The sequence below is a fragment of the Corticium candelabrum genome, chromosome 2 (genome assembly GCF_963422355.1).
Source record: "Corticium candelabrum chromosome 2, ooCorCand1.1, whole genome shotgun sequence".
NCBI lineage: Eukaryota > Metazoa > Porifera > Homoscleromorpha > Homosclerophorida > Plakinidae > Corticium > Corticium candelabrum.
The window spans coordinates 10071365-10088019 of record NC_085086.1 but is presented as its reverse complement, the minus strand read 5'-3'; the positions used below and the strand labels follow the sequence as shown (position 1 = coordinate 10088019).

General features: G+C 43.7%; 2 protein-coding genes across 2 annotated transcripts in view; one reads left to right on the top strand and one right to left on the bottom strand.

The window, feature by feature from the left end:
- The window catches only part of LOC134176527 (putative leucine-rich repeat-containing protein DDB_G0290503), a 6132-nt gene extending 252 nt beyond the window's left edge, over positions 1-5880 (bottom strand). Inside the window, exons 1-4 of the mRNA XM_062643195.1 lie at positions 5521-5880; positions 5319-5391; positions 393-4633; positions 1-199 (exon numbers count right to left, since the gene is read on the bottom strand). The exon at positions 1-199 is cut by the window's left edge and continues 252 nt beyond it. Coding sequence (XP_062499179.1) covers positions 1-199; positions 393-4633; positions 5319-5391; positions 5521-5700 — 4693 coding nt within the window. The 5' untranslated portion in view covers positions 5701-5880. The remainder of the gene's footprint in view (positions 200-392; positions 4634-5318; positions 5392-5520) is intronic.
- A 195-nt stretch (positions 5881-6075) lies between these two features.
- LOC134176526 (ankyrin repeat domain-containing protein 42-like) lies at positions 6076-14692 on the top strand. The gene is made up of 7 exons (XM_062643194.1): positions 6076-6803; positions 6943-7050; positions 8496-8615; positions 8684-8761; positions 14243-14300; positions 14365-14465; positions 14615-14692. Exons 1-7 carry the CDS (start codon positions 6510-6512, stop codon positions 14690-14692), a joined length of 837 nt encoding a protein of 278 aa, XP_062499178.1. The 5' UTR covers positions 6076-6509.
- Positions 14693-16655: the final 1963 nt, after the last annotated feature.

The window sequence follows — 16655 nt, the reverse complement described above, 5'->3', positions numbered from 1 at the left end:
CGTCTTTTATCACTTTTCTCAGCTGTAGCTCGAATTGTCGTCGACGCTTGTGGAACTCGTCGTTCTCGGCGATGAGCTGGTCCTTGAGATAGTCCAACGATTGCTGTGTTTCGTCTAACGGATTCATGATGTCGTCATGGTTTTGTGTGGCTTTGTTTGTAGTTGTAGTGTCGTCGTGTTTGTTTTCAGTTGTCGTCATCTGCACACATTGTTGGGTTAGTGTGTGGTGTGTGTGTGTGTGTGTGTGTGTGTGTGTGTGTGTGTGTGTGTGTGTGTGTGTGTGTGTGTGTCACTGTGTGTGTGTGTGTGTGTGTGTGTGTGTGTGTGTGTGTGTGTGTGTGTGTGTGTGTGTATGCGTGCACACGCACAACAAATAGTGAACATTAACATACCCGTGATGGCTGAGCTCCCGTTTTACTAACAATGATAGTTGCAGTGGCTTTGTGGGTCTGCGTGTACGACGTTCGTGTTCGTTTTCGTGTTACTTCTAGTTTTGTTCTCAGGCTGTCACGTTCCTTGGTAAGTCTATCAAGCTGCTGTTGCAGTTCAGCGATGCCAACGTCAGTCTTCCGCTTCTCTTCTTTCATGCACGCATTTTCTTCTGTGACGCGTTTCAGTTGATTGGCCTGATTGGATGTGGTTGCTTCTTGTTGTTGTATCTTGTTTCTAAGACCGGTGATCGCATGTTCTAGTTGTGCTCGTGATGGTTGTGAGTTGTCTGGCGAGTCTTCGAGATCGTTGGCCACTTGACTGAGTGCTTGTCTCACTCGTTCAATGCGTTTGAGCAGCTGCGCTTTGTCTTGTGTCATTCCATGGATGAGGTGATTGTTCTCTTGCTCCACCTCGTGCAATTTCTTCTCCAGTTGTTCCACTTGTAGTTCTGGTGACCTCGATCGACGTGCTCGAGAATCGCGTTCAGTTGATGCTCCACCGTAGTAGATGGTTTGCGTTTGCGACGCTTCACTCTGGGCTGTCGTGTCAGTGACTGTGATGGTCAACTTGCGAGCTTCCTCACTAGGAATTCGTATTGGGTTTGGAAAGGGCATGGAGCACTTGGGTGGTGTTGTCACAACGGGTTGTGGTCGAGCTGTGTTCTTCATCTGGACACTTCGAAGGTTGAATCTCCGAGTGCTATCCTGGCTATCGGACTGTTTGACAGACTGGACTGTCACATTAGTCATTCCAATGGCCCGCACGTCCAACTCCTTGAGGAGCTCTTCGTTCTGTCGTTTGAGTTCGCTGTTCACTTGATCCAACCAATCAGCTCGTTCTTGCAACTCGCTGTTGTTGTACTTCAATTCTGCAATTACTGCTTCCAGCTTTCCTTCCATCTGCTGATGCTTCTTTATTTCGTGTGTTTTGGCTTGAAATTCCTCGGATGTTTTATCGGTTTGTTGTTGAAGTTCATCAATTGTTGCCAATAGTACTTGACTGTAGCTATGGGTTTCTTCCATTTGCCGCAAGTTTGCCTCTTTCTCGTCTTCTAATGTTGCTTTGTCATCTTGTAACATTCGTAGTTCAGATTTCAGTTGCTCTGTTTGTTGTTCAAGATCATCAATCTTTTCTTCATACATTGCTTTGTATCGTCTTGCTTCTGCTTTGGCAAACTGTATGTCTAACTCCCATCTGGCAGCATCTTGCTCATACGCGTTTTGTGCTTCAGTGGCTTTGGACTGTATTAGTTCTTCAGCTGAAGTCTTTGCCTTTTGGAGTCGAGCAACTGCCTCCTCCAGTTTTATTCTGTTTAATTTGCTTGCCTTTTCTGCTTCCACCAATTTGAAATTTTGTGATTCCAGTGACTTGTAGTTCTCCATTGTTTTGGCTAGACGACATTCAAATTCAGCAATAATCTGCTTGTGGTTGCTTTCCAACTCAGCTATCCGATTAGTTACGATTTGTTTCTCCTCTTCTAGTCGACTGATGATTTCTTTGTTCTCAGCTGTCATCTGCCTGTATTGCTCCTCTACTTCAGCTCTTGCTTGATTCTCACCTTCAAGGAAGGCTCGTTCTTCTTTTAACTCCATTATACTGTTATGCAGTCCTGCAGTCATGTGCCTGCATTCTTCATCCATTTCAGCACGAGCTCCCTTGACAGTAACTTTCAAGTTGGCATTTTCCTCCATCAGTCTGTTGATTTTTGCTTGTAATTTCTCCTTCTCCTGCTTGTGTTCTTCTGCCATTGAATCACAATGAAATTGCATTTCCTCCTCTGTTTCTCCCTGTTTTCCAACAAGTTGAAGAATCGTCTTCTTCAATTCACTCGTTTCCTTCTTGTGTTTCTGTTCCAGATCTTTGGCATGTTTGATCCAATTGTCTCCCAGAGCTTGTCTTAACTTCCTGATTTCTCCATCTTTCTCTCGTGTCATTTTCTTGTGTTTATCCTGCAGCTGTGTGTATGCTGTCTCTTTGGATCGAACCAAATTCTCATGCAGTGTCTCCATTTTCTTCAAAGCATTTTCGTATTTTCCCTTTTCTTGTTCAAGTTGTAGTTCCTGTTGGTGACATTTCAGTTTCAGCTCATCCATTGCAACAGTATGGTCTTCTGTCAATGCGATCAAGCATTCCTGAAGTTCATTCATCTGTGTCTGGTACTCGGCTGCAATCTCGCGTTCCTTTGCTTCTATCCTTCCTCTGATCATCTCCTGGTTGTGGGTAATTTGTTCAACTCGTTTGATTAGAGCTGACAACTTGCTCTCCATAGCATTTGTAACCTCACACACAAGAGCTTCTGCCTCAGTTTGATACCGTAATTTGTTTTCTTCTATTCGTCGATGTGATTGTTCCAAATTCTCAGTCAGGTCTGTTATCTGGGACTGCAAAGCTGTTTCCTTGACAGTTATAAGGTCAATAACTGAGTTGGCTGTGTTCAGTTCCTCTGTAAGTTTGACATTTTCTAGCTGTAATCTTTTGACTTCGTGCAGATCATCGTTCCCATGGGTAGATATGTCGGCATCAGGAATAACCATTGTTTCAATCATCAAGTTTGTTGGTGCTAAGCAGTCGTCATTTTCAGCTCCAATCACAACAGGACGTTTATCAGCAGGTAAAACTCGACGGGTAGGTGTTACAGGAGTACTCCTGCAAGTTAACTCAGCAACGTTTGGCACTGGGGAGTTGACGGTTTTTCGCCTCACTAAACCTGGTTGGGACCTCGGTCTGCCATGAGACTCAGACACGTGATTATTGGAGACATCGTCACCAAGGTTACTGCTCGTTTTCCTTCTAGACTTTCTTCGTTCTGCTCGAAGATCTTGCCTTAACTGTTCAGTTTCTGCCGTCAGTTCATCTACTTTGTCTTTGAGTTGGGAGTTCATCTCACGCAGTGCATTGAGATTGGCACCAACGTTTGAACCTGAGGAGTCATTGAGGCCTGAGCCTTCTAGCAGTATGCAGTCTGATGCAAGAAAAATTTCAGACTTCAAGCGATCCAGCATCTTGTTACTTGCATTTAGTTCAGCTCTGGCGTCTAACAGTTCACCTTCTAATGTATTCGTCTCTTGCTTGAGGTCAATAATCTCCTCTTTGAGTTGAGTTTCGTTCTGCCTCAGATGATCAACAAGAGTTGTTAGGCTCTTTACCTGCTCGTTGTATTGACCAACTATTATATCTTGCTGATGACGAAAATCATCTTGTGTTGTCTTTAATTGGTCTTCAAATGTCTTACGTTGAGATGCAAGTGCAGCTTCATGTTGTGAATGTAGCATATCCTTGTGATCCTCTGATTCCTGAATAAGCACTTCTCGGTGGTCACTCCACTTGCTCAGATCCCGTCTCAGCTTATTTCGTTCCTCTCTGAGCGTCTGTGTCTGTGTCAGCAAGAACTCAATTTCACATTTGTACGCATTCACAGCCAGCATGCGGAACGTCTGCGTGGCGGCACTGTTGTCTGTTGATTCAAGCAGCAGCATCTCCATATTCTTTGCGAGCTCGTTCGCATTCACCGTACCTCCAGTCTGCTCACTGAGACTATCAAGAAACAACCGGACAACCGTTGGATCAACATCCGGATCATCAACACTCAGTTGACTCTCCCACAATTCACGAAGAGCCTCAATCTTTAATAATCCATTCTTGGACGACAACAGGTAGGAAAATAAGGGTGTACCATCACTCACTCTCTGCCGTGCCAACATGGCTCCTGGTGATCCTTCCTTTTTATGATCTCTCCTACTTAATATCTCCAGCTCGTGGAAACTGGCAGTAACGAGCTGCTCCAGTCCAACTCTACCATCCTGGTTTTCATCCAGCCTCTCAAAAATCTCAATCAAGAACTGCTCCTTCTGAAAACTCAACTCATGCCGAACAATAGCATCAGCAAGACTCTGTTTGACAACAAATCCATCATCAGACCGACAATCTCGAAACACAAGCTCCAACTCCAGAGCCTCATCCGCACCTACAGCAGAACTATAAGGCGACCAGTCGCCTATCCCAGAGTCAGGCGTGGCAGACACGCCATCTCGGTATCCCGTCGGTGGGCTGCATGACGTCGTTCCCAACGCCTCATCCTTCGCGTCGAAATGAGAGGCGCTGGTTGGGATGCTCAGAGAAATATCCGCGCCGGTGTGAGCAACTTTACGCCTCCGACTCAACGCGCTGGCGTCGATCAGCAACCGAATGCATTCCAAAGCGTCTATAATGAACAAACAAGAACAAGCAATGAGCACACCGGAAGAGAACGCAGGCGGATGCACCTCCGCGTGGGAATCCATATCACCACGCATTAACAACCGTGGATGAGACAGTAAACACAACTCTGGTACAATCGCACTATGCGTGTATAGATTTGGAGTTAAGGTTATAGGACTACAGTGTTGTTACGGTTACGGTTAGAGCTAAGGACTTAGTGCTAGGTTCAGGATTAGGATTAAGGTATCAGAGTCTAGGATATTAGAGTAGGATTGTGGGCGTATCTGGTCAGATGAGAGGGGGGATTGCTCTGGCTGGGACATAGAGCGTTTGTCAGGAACTACACTGTACAGAGATCATGACCTTTGATGTCACTAGTATGATTTGCCATAAACGACAGCAAAGAACGCCAGCTGGCAGAATGGGAATCCGGTATGTTGTAAATGGTTTCTGGCAAGAGGCTTGCCTTGTTTACTTTCCTATAGCCTTGTCCGTTAACGCAAAGCCTGGAACGAGGAGCCCAATTTACACAGAACACGTCAAACGAATAGCCAGCGTAATGGGCTCTTGCATCCAATGGCAATGGCAACAGAGCTGTGAGAAAGGGTTTGCTTGCAACCCAAACAAACACCAATTATTGCCTGTGTTGCGAATCTACTATTGAGCCCACAATTCTGACTACGACTGACCAAATCTTGAATTTCCAGACGACTTGCGACCAGCTTGTTTGGACAATCCGGTGACGAACTCCGAACGTGTCACCTGCAAGGCAACAATCCCTCTCTGTTAGTCACAGCACCGACGACGCGCCAAAAACGCTACAAATCGCAATCCCCACGAAAAATCTCTAAACCCACCATCTCTCCCTCGATTCAAAGCCGCGTCGATTACCTTTCCGTCTCCATTGCTGTCGAGCTCGTCGAGCAAACGGCGCGCCGCCTCTCCGCTCTGCGCGCCGCAGCCGACGTCGACACACATTCGTGTGAGCTCCGACAGTGCGATGTGGCCTCTCGCCGTGTCGTCGAGACGCACGAATATCGCCTGCAGGTCGGAGCGAATTTGATGGGCCATCAGATGAAAACAACTCTTGGCGCGGCGAGCGAGCGATTCGAAAAGTGAACACACAACTCGTTGCCGTAGCAGTCAACTAGGGAATGAAAACTGTAGAATGGTGCGTAAACAAAGTCGCGCCCGCCTGCGGAGAGGGCGTTATATCGTCAATCGTATCAACGGGGAGATGTGACGCGCTAAATTGGGAGCGTGTGTGCCGTTTTACGCAAGTTGTGAAGTCGGTTGGCGCCGTTCGTTGTAGGCCATCCGGTTGACTTCCGGGACCTTAGTAGACTTTGGTGTACACGCGTGTTTACACGTTAGTGTTACTGCGACAACAGAGAGGTTATGATATTAGCAAGTTTTACTAACGGTGAGCCCGGATAATTCTAACATGATCCATCCGGACCTCGCCGCCACGCCAGGCTAAGTCTAACGCGCGTTATGTGATAAGAAATCGTTGCCTGTGTAACTTACATTCTATTGAGGTAAGTAATCATGAAGAGCGTTTACTGAAATCCTACTGTTGTGCCTGCATTGCTGTTTCTACAGACAGCAACCATCATTATCCGGGTATTCAAAGCAACTGAGTCATTTGTACTATAATGCAGTTGCAGTTGTACGGCAGCAACAGCAATGGTCTCTACATTTCATACATAATAGAAATTCCCATCTCCTACTAGGTTAACTTAACTTAATTAAAGATACTAGTTAATATCAAATTCTTATCCTAGCAACCCCTATAGCAACCATTCTAAACAGTTTTTTTGCTTTCTGTGCTTCTAACGAAGCGCTATCAAGGTCCAGTGCGTTTTTTCTTTGACTGTGTGATGTTTAAGCAGCAGAGGCCTCTTTCGGGGAGGTCGGCCGCATCAGACCGGTTACATTCATCTTCTCTCAAGTTGACGCCTCCAAGAGGAAAGAGACAGTCGAAGTCTAGTTCAAGTTTGAGCTCCGATCACGCATCTACTAGCCTCGTCGATCTGATGTTGTCGGCAGTGAGAAACGGAGACGTCGTTGAGCTAGAGAAATGTGTGAAACGAGGATGTGATATGAACGCGTATCTATCAGTGCGGGATGGCTTTACTGCATTGCACCAAGCATGTCAGAGTGGATCATTAGAGGCAAGATGACAATCAGTTTTCGTAAACATTGTTTGGTATTTCATGGTCACGTGACGTGCCTGTCACATGGCACGTGTCACGTGACCATGGTATAAATTACTTATCTATGATTAGCGTGCTATATATTTTTTGTGGTTAGTGTGTGCAATGGTTGGTGTGGCATAAGGCGGATATGATGGCGAGAAGCAAGAGAGGGTGGACTCCTTTACATATTGCTGCTATTAGGGGACAGGACAAGTGTCTCCAGGTTTGTTTGTTTATTTGTCTGTCTATCTGTTTTGTCGGTCTGTGTGTGTGTGTGTGTGTGTGTGTGTGTGTGTGTGTGTGTGTGTGTGTGTGTCGATCTGTCTGTCTATTTGTCTCTCTGTTTGTCTGTCTGCCTGTTTGTGTGTCAATTTGTCTGTCTGTCTGTTTGTCTATCTGTCTGCGTATTTGTCTGTTTGTCTGTCTGTCTATCTGTTTAATTGTCTGCCTGTTTGTCTGTTAATTTGTCTGTCTGTCTGTTTGTCTATCTGTCTGCGTATTTGTCTGTTTTTCTGTCTGTCTATCTGTTTAATTGTCTATCTGTTAGTTTGTTAATTTGTCTGTCTGTTTGTTTGTGCCTGTCTGTTTGTCTGTCTATCAGTCTGTTTATTTGTGTGTCTGTCTGTCTATTTGTCTGTCTGTCAATACATATATTTTCATACATCAGCACTATTACAGTCTAATTGTCCAAACACCAGTCCAAAAGCCCACAATAGACCACACAACAAAACCCGACTACAGTAGGACCTCGCTAATCCGGACAGCCTTGTTCCGCGCTTAATGTCTAGCTGTCCGGATTAGTGAAGTCGTCCGGATTAAAGAAACGCGTGTCTTTTCAGTCAGCTTTCTTTTAAATTGTTGCAGATCCACTTCTTTCTTCTTGATGTCACCAATTGTGCTTCGGCCTACTTCGTACCGTGCTGCGATTGCAGCGTAAGATGTTGCCGGTTCATCAAGAATAGCGATCTTCTCGTCTATTGTCAATGTCTTGTGTGACGACGTGTAGCCTTCTTGCTCTTATTTTTGCCAGACAGCTTGCCGTTACGTACATCAGACGCAGACATTTTTGAATCACGGCAATGATTCCCGGATTTAACCTGCCTCGGAATTCCCAACATATTCTGGAGATGCGAGGCCGGGTGTCGTAAGTCGTTCGGATTAGCGAGGGTCTGGATTAATGAGGTCCGGATTAGCGAGGTTCTACTGTACTTATAATTAACAAATGCTTCATCAACGTTTAGAGAATTTTAAACTGTCGTGCTCTTCCTAATTTTCTACTGATCACATTAGCAGTGCATCTTTGCAATGCTATAGACAAACAGCGTTGCCAGTATGTCTTGATCTCTCTGCTGTTCTTCCTTCCATCTTCATCTGTTGAGAGAATGGTCAGTTGATTAAGGAACTGAAGAGAGCATCATGTCCCCATTTTCCAAAATGTTCAAGAACTAGGGCAACACAGTTAGAGGATCTGCTCACATGTCCAACTCACCACCATCTGTCTGTCTGTTTAATTGTCTGTCAATTGTGTGTGTGTGTGTGTGTGTGTGTGTGTGTGTGTGTGTGTGTGCGCGCGTGCACAAGCGCCTGTCACTCTGCCTGTCTGTCTGTCTATGTGTGTGCTTTGCCTGTTTGTGTATTTGTATGCGTGTAACTGTCTTATGTCTTCAGGCCTTGTTGGCAAGTAATGCAGACATCTCTGTCAAAGATCCACGCGGAAGATCAGCTGCCTATTTGGCTGCAGCTCACGGCAACTCATACACTCTCCAGTCTCTCCTGAGAGCAGGAGCAGTAAGTCTCACAGACGTCACAAAACACATACAATCAATAACTCTGTTCTCCTCGTCCTTACCATCAAGGATCTCAATGCGGCCGATTATCTCGGTTGGACTCCAGCCCATGCTGCTGCATATCATGGAAGAACGGGAGCTCTAAAGGTGAGCTACATGACTAGAAATTTAATTGATTGCCTGTCTAGAGTATTGAATCTGTCTATCTTTATCTTGTATGCACAGTCAGCCTAACTCTCACATCACACATATTAGGCCACTCCAAGAAATAGATTAGTTTCTGGCCACCGCTCATGTGATTTTTTATTTTAGTAATGGCAGCCGGTCACGTGATGTATGCACTTATGACTGACTTAATGACTCACTTTGCCTCCACGCATGTGCTCATTATTGTCGTACTTGTTGTGTTTGTTTTTCTTTGGTACAGGCATGGAAACAGTGAAGTCAAATCATGTTAGTAGATTTGAAATGGACCTAAAGTGTGCATATTTTGTCTTCAGAGTTAATACCATTGAAATTTATTTGGTGGGCGTACCGCATGCACGTGCGCACACACACACACACACACACACACACACACACACACACACAAGACACACACACAAGACACACACACACTCGTTGTTCTGAAGCGACAGTGTAAACACAACTTCATTTACTAGTAAATAATAAGAATAACCGTCCGCCTCGATGTCAAATTTTGAAAGAACTGCAGACCAGAAACTAATATATTCTTGGAGTGGCCTTAGCTTCAGCACAAATAACACCTTCACCAGGAGCACATGCTCCTGATTCACAAACACACATTTGTCTTGTGTCTGATACTGAAATGGTGGTTCATCAGTGAGTGACAATAGTCGATACAGATTGCAACTCATATGACTTGGTACACCCAGGTGCGTACTTATGGGGGATTTGGCAGGGGGTGAGAACGAACCGACCCACTTCAGTTGGAGGTCCGCTTGTATAGTACCTCTGCATGACAAGACCGATCAGACTCAAGGGCGTATCCAGAGATGCTTATGCCTGGAGGCATAAACTAGTAGTCTAGATGTTTTCAGTGTATACGTGTGTAATATAAATTGTAATTTATAGACACTTTATCAGTGTTTGAAATTCGCAATATTTTCTACTCGCCAAAGTAAAAGCCTTGGAGTCTCAACGCTTGGATAAATTAATATTTTAGTAGTAAATGCTCGGTTAGCGTTGTGTTTGGCGAGTGATGGTGTTCTGTCTTTACCCATTCGCGTAACAATGATTGCGTTACGTAGCAATAGTTTCTGTCAAACAAACGCAGGAATTCAGAAATCAGACTTTCAGTTGCTCTTCTTCTCGTTTTCTTCAATTCTTCGTTCACGCTTCAATTGTCTCACTCGTTTACTTAGCTAGTCACATAACAATGGTCGCATAGTCGCATAACAATGGTTGCGTAGCAACAATTTCTGTCAAACTAACACCCGGAAACTCAGAAAACAGACTTTTCTCTTCTAGCTTTTTTTCAATTCCTTTTGTTACGCGTCAATGTTATTACTTAATTAATAGTTGCGTACAGGAGCAAAATCTAGAGTCAGTTCACTTTTCTTGCCAAGAAATTAAATTGAGTTAACCCCTCGAAAGAGGACCCTTGATTCCATTTTTAGTGCATATGTTACGGAGTCAAAATTACATTCATCTGGCATCGTCGTTTTGTCGATCCGTCTTTCCGTTTTGCCGTAAATCCGTAAGACAAGTACTGAGATACGCATGTAAATATATAAATATAAATATATAAATATAAATATAAATATATATAAATATATATAAATATAAATATATATAGATATAAATATATAAATATAAATATATAAATATATAAATATAAATATAAATGTATAAATATATAAATATAAATATAAATATATAAATATATAAATATAAATATAATATATATAAATATATAAATATATAAATATTCAAATATAATATATATATATGTATATATATATATATATATATATATATATATTTTAAACCATATATTTGTATATAATACAGATAACACAAATAACACATCCGCCCTAAGGATGGAAGCACAAAGAGTCTAAGTCATAATAATTTGGTAGATAGTCACTAATCAGTCTTGAGTTATACTGCCATAAACGAACAGATAACTGTTCATGAAATTGCCTGGAAGCTTGGCCCAGAGACAAGCCAGATGATAGAAGAGACTTCTTTACAATTGATCTCAACACCTCCAGACTATGTGCAGCCCATACTCCGTATGATTCCATCACAAGAGGGTAGAACAAACAGCCATAACTTGAAACATTAGCAAGATGGTGTTCATCTTTGTCCACTTCCCCAGCCTCGGCAGCAGCACCAGCTTTTATGGCAGCATTAATAAGGTGAGAGGGAGTGAACGAATTCCTCACGGAAATGTCGAAATAAGCAGCCTTGCCTAGGGAAAAGTCGGGATGGAAAACGTCACCTGGTCTTGTCATAGAATGAGAGGAACAGCGTTGTTCTCGACATACATTGGAGTTGTCTATAATATATCTCGATCTCAATTGACATGACAAGAGAGAGGCTTGCTCTGCTCGCCAATAAATATATTTTAGTAACTGGTACAATTACAATAAAAATAAGTAAATTCGTGTTGAAAGTTGTAAAAATTATATTGTTTGTTTTGAGAAGTTATAGGATACGAAATAAATATCATCAAAACTATGATAGCTACATGAACACTTCCCCTTTAATTAATTAATTAATTACTGATTAATTAATTATTAACTAGTAATTGAAGCTGTGTTTACACGGTTGCTTCCACAGCTATGAGCCTGAACACCATGCACGTATAATCTACATCCGAAGTATGTTGGTCAATACGGGTTGGACGGACGGATCTGATCGGCGTACCAACGTAGTCTCGCGTTGCCAGACCCTCTCTGCTATCATACTTCCGGCGGGATCCGGGATAGGATAGTACGGAAGTATGATGGCGGAGAGGGTCTGGCTACGCGAGATAAGTGTCGACAATGCTGGACGGATGCGATTTTGACTGGCTTGCACGTTTGCTTGTACTCGACTAGCCAGGTACCCCTCTCGGGGACTCGACTCGGATGGACTTTTCATCGCGCAAGTTGCTTCATTCTCCAGACAGGAAGTAGAGTTGGTTGCCAGAGCAACCATGGAATTTCACGCGGCCGAACGGATGGACAGATCAAAGTGCCAACGGTGCAGGGCAGGTTTGATTTCCACTGCTTACCGCGTGCGGTCTGACTTGCATTGCCGGGAACCCCTCTTGAGGATTCGAGTGCAGTGGACGCACACAAGTTTGTGTCATACTCTAAACAGGAAGCAAAGTCGGCTGACGCCGCAACAAGAGCTACCGTAGAAATTCTGCGGGTGTAGGCTAGTTACTAATTGTCGTGAAGAATTACGAATATACACGCTAGTTTCTTTCTAGACGTGCTACCTGTAAAATGTATTTGAAATCGTACATAGCGACTGTCGTTTCGCGTGACCGCAGAGTTCGTAAATAGCCTGTAGTCGGTTGAAGTATAGTTATCGTATACGGGACATAAAATCTCATGGCTACATAATGTTAGATTTCCATATAAATATTGTAAAACCAAGAACGCGATCGATTTCGGGTAGCAGTTGTAGACTAGTGAGTTGTGCTGCTTATTTCCGACAAGTCCTAGCAATCGCAAACATGAATTACATTGTTCTGGCTGTTCGTCCATTGTCTCTGGTTGCTACGTACGACATAAGGAATTAATGCTTCGTGATTGGGCCACACTAAGGAGGCATGGCACATTCTTGTAGCGTGACAGACATACACACATAGTCCCCAGACCGGAAGTTGGTTCAGCCCTATACGTTTAGAGTATGGTACTTGCCAAGTCTCGTGACTTTTACAAAGTCCCTTTTCCTTTGGCTCATAGCTGAATTAATTAACAAGCTAGCTATGTCTAAAAGTTAGTAGTGATTGTGTAACAGAATCTGCTGTAATTACTAGACTATACTTATGTGTATTACCTATTGACATTGTTCTACAATAACAAACATATAGGTAGGTAGTATGCATTTAGGCCTAGATGAGAAGAGTGTTGTACTGTAACCACAGAGCTTTCTCAGAAGACATCATTATGCATGTCTGGTTTCACAAGGAAGGTTTGTAGCCTTGTTTCCAGACTCATGTGAGCCTGGCAGTGTCCGGTTCCTGTATGACACAGGAGGTTGAAAGTGTCAGACAGGAACAGGACACTGCCAGGCTCACGTGAGTCTGGGGACAAGGCTAGAAGGTTTGCAGGTTTGCAGTCGCATTCTTTGTCTACTCTTCCATCACAGCAATACCATACCAATGTTTAGTAGGTAGGAATTTCTTCAGCCATCTGTTAGCCGTGGCATTTTAGTTGTACATGTATGCACAAGAGAAGTGTAAATGAGATTGCAGTTTCAGCAGCTGTTCTATGTACCTATCCTTTATAAATGGACAATTTATGATTTACGATTTTGACAGCCAAAAACATTTGCTTTCAATACTTATGTACACAATTACCCTATACATGTACCATACATACTTGAAACTCAACACCTCCTGACTACAATTACCAACATGCCTACCGCTTGCTTCTTAGCTGATCTGGCGAGTGGACCGCTACCTTCTACTTTGGACTTGCCATTGGCGAGTAGGCGAATGGGAATTTTGAACACTGACTCTATGATTCGTTATTAGAGCTTTAGCTGTCTCGTTGTACTAAACAACAATTTCATTACTTGTATACCCAACCACCTAGATTTGTTCTATTCATCACTGTCAATGCTTGAATCTTCGAAGTCATTTTGTAATAGAATGTCTGGCAGCAGCAATTTTTGAAGTTTTTGTATGGCAATGTAATCCGGGGGAGGGGGAGGAACGTGCCCCCATGCCCCATGCCCCCATGCCCATCCTTGATCCACCTCTGCTGAGTCTGCATGCACTAGCTATTTGCACCAGCTGTATACAGAAGCTGTAGCTGCTGAAGTGCTGGCCTGGGTCCCACATTTGAGATGCAGATTTAGATTCCAAGACCCTTTGGTGCATAATGTGTAGTGTACACACACACACACACACACACACACACACACACACACACACACACACACACACACACACACGCACACGCACACGCACACACACACACACACACACACACACACCACACACCACACACACACACACACACACACACACACACACACCACACACACACACACACACACACACACACACACACACACACACACGTCTTCCAATAGACATGGTAACTAATAAATAGATTCACTAGAATAGAGCATGTTGGGCTGACTTGGAGGTCCACTAGAGCAGTAAGAGAACTGACTCATAAAATGCCCCAGGTACACCCCTGTACACCTCACGTGGCTCTGACTCAGTAAGCCTCCTAGATGCTTGGTATATAACGTACACGCGTAGAGCACTAACTCACAACAGTGCTAGAGTCATGTTACAGTTGTAGTTGTTATAGTTATCACGAGTCCGTTGTCGGTTGCTAGTTGACCTAGTGCAGTCCTAGCGATCTGTATCGACTACTGTCACTCATTAATAGATCGGCTCTTGCCTACTATGACCTTTTCTTTCTCTAGGCATTACTGCAATGGGGTGCTCAATTGCATGACGTCGACAGTTGTGGGAACACTGCGGGTGCCTTGTGACTTTCTTTCTCTGACCTTCACTGTTGGAGTGCATTGAAATTGTTTATGAATAGCACATCTTGCTGCAAGCGAGGGACATCTCTATTGTCTTCGGTTTATCGTGTGTGCAGCACAAGGTAACGTTGTCAAAGTGATTGGAGCAAAGAACGACGAGGTACGGACAGCAGTTGTGTAAGGATTGGATGTTGGTTAGTCTTGACGACCTAGACAGACAAACAGATAAGCAGGCTGATGGACAGTTGAGCAGTATATGTCTAGCTGTTAATTACTTAATTAATTAATTAACAAAGTCCACTTGTGTAGGGCGACTCTCCATTGAACGTCAGTGAGCATTTTCACAGAGGTGATTGTGCAGAATATCTGAGAGCGATTGGTAAGTAAGACAAACAGCAAATGTACTGTAATTTTAAAACTTAATGAATCAACATGCACTAGAGAATTATATATATATATATATATATATATTTTTTTTTATATATATATATATATATATATTTTTTTTTTTTTAAAAATTTTTATTATACATATAGTTTATTCAAATATAAATAATAGCTACCCCTCCACTAGAGGGGCCTCACAACGAAGAACAAACAGAGTAGTCTCTGTCTAAACCTAACAAAGACAAACGGTCCAAAATCATCCTAGCGTTAAATTGCCAAAGGCGGAGAGAGAGCTGCCCGTGAAAATTAACGATAGCCCTGCTAACAGTAATACTACTACGGAGAGATGTCCTTCTAGCAATTGTTTTTAAAGTTTGTAAGCTACTGGAGGTCCACGTTCCGTAGGACTCAACTACCAGAGGGTAGAAAACACCTCCTGTCGCCTCTACGTTGTCTTTATGACGATCGTCTTTCTCCATCTCTCCAGCTGCTGCAGCGGCACCAGCACAATAAGCGGAGTGGACAATGTGAGACTGCTGGAAGGAATTCCTTACTGTGATATCAAAATATCCTGGACGACCAAGTAGAAAATCTGGGTGGTAGACGTCACCTGGGCGAGAATTGTTATATCCGCCACAGTGCTGTTCTCTCCGAGTGCCAGAGTGATCCTCAAGTAGTGTGTGAAAGATGACATCACGTAACGCATCATGGCGTTTAATTCTCAGGTTACCATAGCCGCAACCTAATACATGATCTCCGTAGGCATCTATTATTGAACCACATGGACATCTAGTAGAGAGAGAAGGAAAAATTGGAATTCCTAGCCGTAAACGTAAAGCAATCACATATTCCTCTGCAGACATGACGAGGCCCAAATTTCTGTTAGGGATTGCCCGCAGCCATGCGCCTGCATGAGGAGTTGATATAGCGTTTAGACGTGCTTGGTCGCGTATACTGACTGAGTTCTTAATGTCAGATAAAAGTGACTTGTCGAAAATCTCTTGCAAATCATGTTGACTTGCTCCACCGAGGTCAACATCAGCGGTAGACAGGAGAGTAGACAGCAGCTGTTCACGAGACGATACCTCACCTGGGAAAAGCAGATCTGGAACATCAGGATTAGTGATTGGCCCTTCACTGCTCCTCAAAACAGGTGGCTTAGCACACCTCAAGAGACGAATACTCAAATCCCGTGTAAAATTGCAACTGCCTACGAAAGCGAGTGCGGAAGTTCTACAGGTTTCTCTCAAACCCAAACCACCGAGACGGATTGGCAATGTGGCCTGTTTCCACGCGACGTCAGACACAGATGAGCGAGAAATCACCTCCAGACTGCTTCGCAACTCGCTGTCGAACCTCTCGAGCTGAAATTTTACTTTCTCTGACGGAACTGTTCTAAGAAGGTGATTAACCTTGCACAAGCTCAGGCAACTTCTAAGTAGGTGTAACTCCACCTGCGGGTCTTCTAGATCCGTCAGACGACTTTGGCATGACAGAATTTTGTCAATTTTCCTGCCAAAAGTGGCATCATAAAAAGCATCTGATCCAAATACCGGAGAGCCTAAAAACTCTGCTCCACCAGAAATGCATTGCACTCTTTGAACACTATCCGGGAACTCAGGAAACGAAATATCTCCAGAGGGCCAGAAGACTTCGCACTTCTCCAAGTTAAGGATCAATCCATGGGAAGGACCCTTTACAGACAAGCTATCCAGGAGGGAAGAAACCGCCTTACGAGGACCAACAATAGTTCCGTCGTCCAAATACCACACCTGAAGGTTGATGTCAGGCGTGGAATCAATATCGTCCAACAACTCCAGGAGAGTCAGAGAAAAAAGGAGCGGACCAAGAGGGTCGCCTTGCTGTACTCCTCCTGATGATTTGATACAGTGACTACCGAAACGTAGCTGTCCTTCACAGTGGTAACACCACTGAGCCCAAGCAAATATTGAAGGGAAATCCCT

What these genes read in the sequence shown, in the direction of transcription:
- LOC134176526 (XM_062643194.1), top strand. Translation starts at nt 6,510, where the DNA reads ATGTTTAAGCAGCAGAGGCCTCTTTCGGGGAGGTCGGCCGCATCAGAC. An exon ending in GACAGGACAAGTGTCTCCAG is followed by an intron (nt 7,051 to 8,495) that starts GTTTGTTTGTTT and finishes TTATGTCTTCAG; the next exon opens with GCCTTGTTGGCAAGTAATGC. An exon ending in GAAGAACGGGAGCTCTAAAG is followed by an intron (nt 8,762 to 14,242) that starts GTGAGCTACATG and finishes TTCTTTCTCTAG; the next exon opens with GCATTACTGCAATGGGGTGC.